General features: G+C 64.0%; 1 protein-coding gene across 1 annotated transcript in view; it reads right to left on the bottom strand.

The window, feature by feature from the left end:
• Positions 1–355: 355 nt before the first annotated feature.
• The window catches only part of NR2C2AP (nuclear receptor 2C2-associated protein), a 1,376-nt gene continuing 853 nt past the window's right edge, over positions 356–878 (bottom strand). The window contains exons 4-5 of the mRNA XM_009580250.1: positions 756–823; positions 356–472 (exon numbers count right to left, since the gene is read on the bottom strand). Coding sequence (XP_009578545.1) covers positions 356–472; positions 756–823 — 185 coding nt within the window. The remainder of the gene's footprint in view (positions 473–755; positions 824–878) is intronic.

Genomic DNA, 878 nt, shown 5'->3' with positions numbered 1-878 from the left:
CGCTTCTCCTCCCTCCTGCTCAAGCCACGCGCCGCCATGGCAAACCCCGGAGGGCTCGGGCCCAGGGTGCCACTTGCCCAAGGAGCAGCCGGGAAGGAGCGGGGACACCATTTATTTGGCTGGTTACACAGGCTGTGTCCCACCAAAGGCTCGGAAGTCCAGCACGTGGATCTCTGCACTAGTGTCCCTCTGTCACTGCCATCCCGTGGGGCGGGGGTTCCCTTGGGGTGCAACTGGGGGCAGCACGTTCCCGCTGACAGGGTTTGCTGTCCCGTTTCCCCTCACGCAGCGGAGCCCCTGTGGGGGAACGCAGGCGATGGGGGAGCGGCCCCCCACGCTGTCCCTCGCCGCTGCCCTAGAGCCTCTCCCCCAGCACCCTGAGGTGATACACCACGATCCTCCCGAAGAAGTCAGTGCTGTTCTCAAAGGTGATCTTCAGCTTATCCAGCACCGTCTCCTCCAGCTGGAATCTGTGCGGGGATGGTAAAGGAAAAAAACAGGCAGGGGGACACCGCGAGACATGGGAGACCTGCTCCGAGCGGGCCCACGTGGGGCTCGCACCCTGGCGTACCGCGGCCGGCGATGTCTGGATTTGCTCCAGCTCCGCCGAGTTGCTTTAGTGGTAGCAAAGTGCCAACAGGCACCCGCAGGTCTGTCGTTTAGTTTGCAGCTCTGCTGTCGCCCCCCTGCCCCTCCGCAGCCCTGAACCCACCCACCAAACCGTTCGTCCCAGCCCGCAACACAGCAAAGGATATCTGCATGGCGTTGACGTCCTCGGGGTACAAGTCGGATATTTTCACCAGTTCTTCGCCTGCTCTGCAGCCTGCGGAGGGCGAAGGGGGAGGCAGCTGCGCGGCGGGGCAGGTCATCTGGGGGGG

This window comes from Fulmarus glacialis, unplaced genomic scaffold (assembly GCF_000690835.1).
Source record: "Fulmarus glacialis isolate BGI_N327 unplaced genomic scaffold, ASM69083v1 scaffold23686, whole genome shotgun sequence".
NCBI classification, from domain to species: domain Eukaryota; kingdom Metazoa; phylum Chordata; class Aves; order Procellariiformes; family Procellariidae; genus Fulmarus; species Fulmarus glacialis.
The sequence above is the reverse complement of the archived record's forward strand: the minus strand, read 5'-3'. Positions and strand labels throughout refer to the sequence as shown.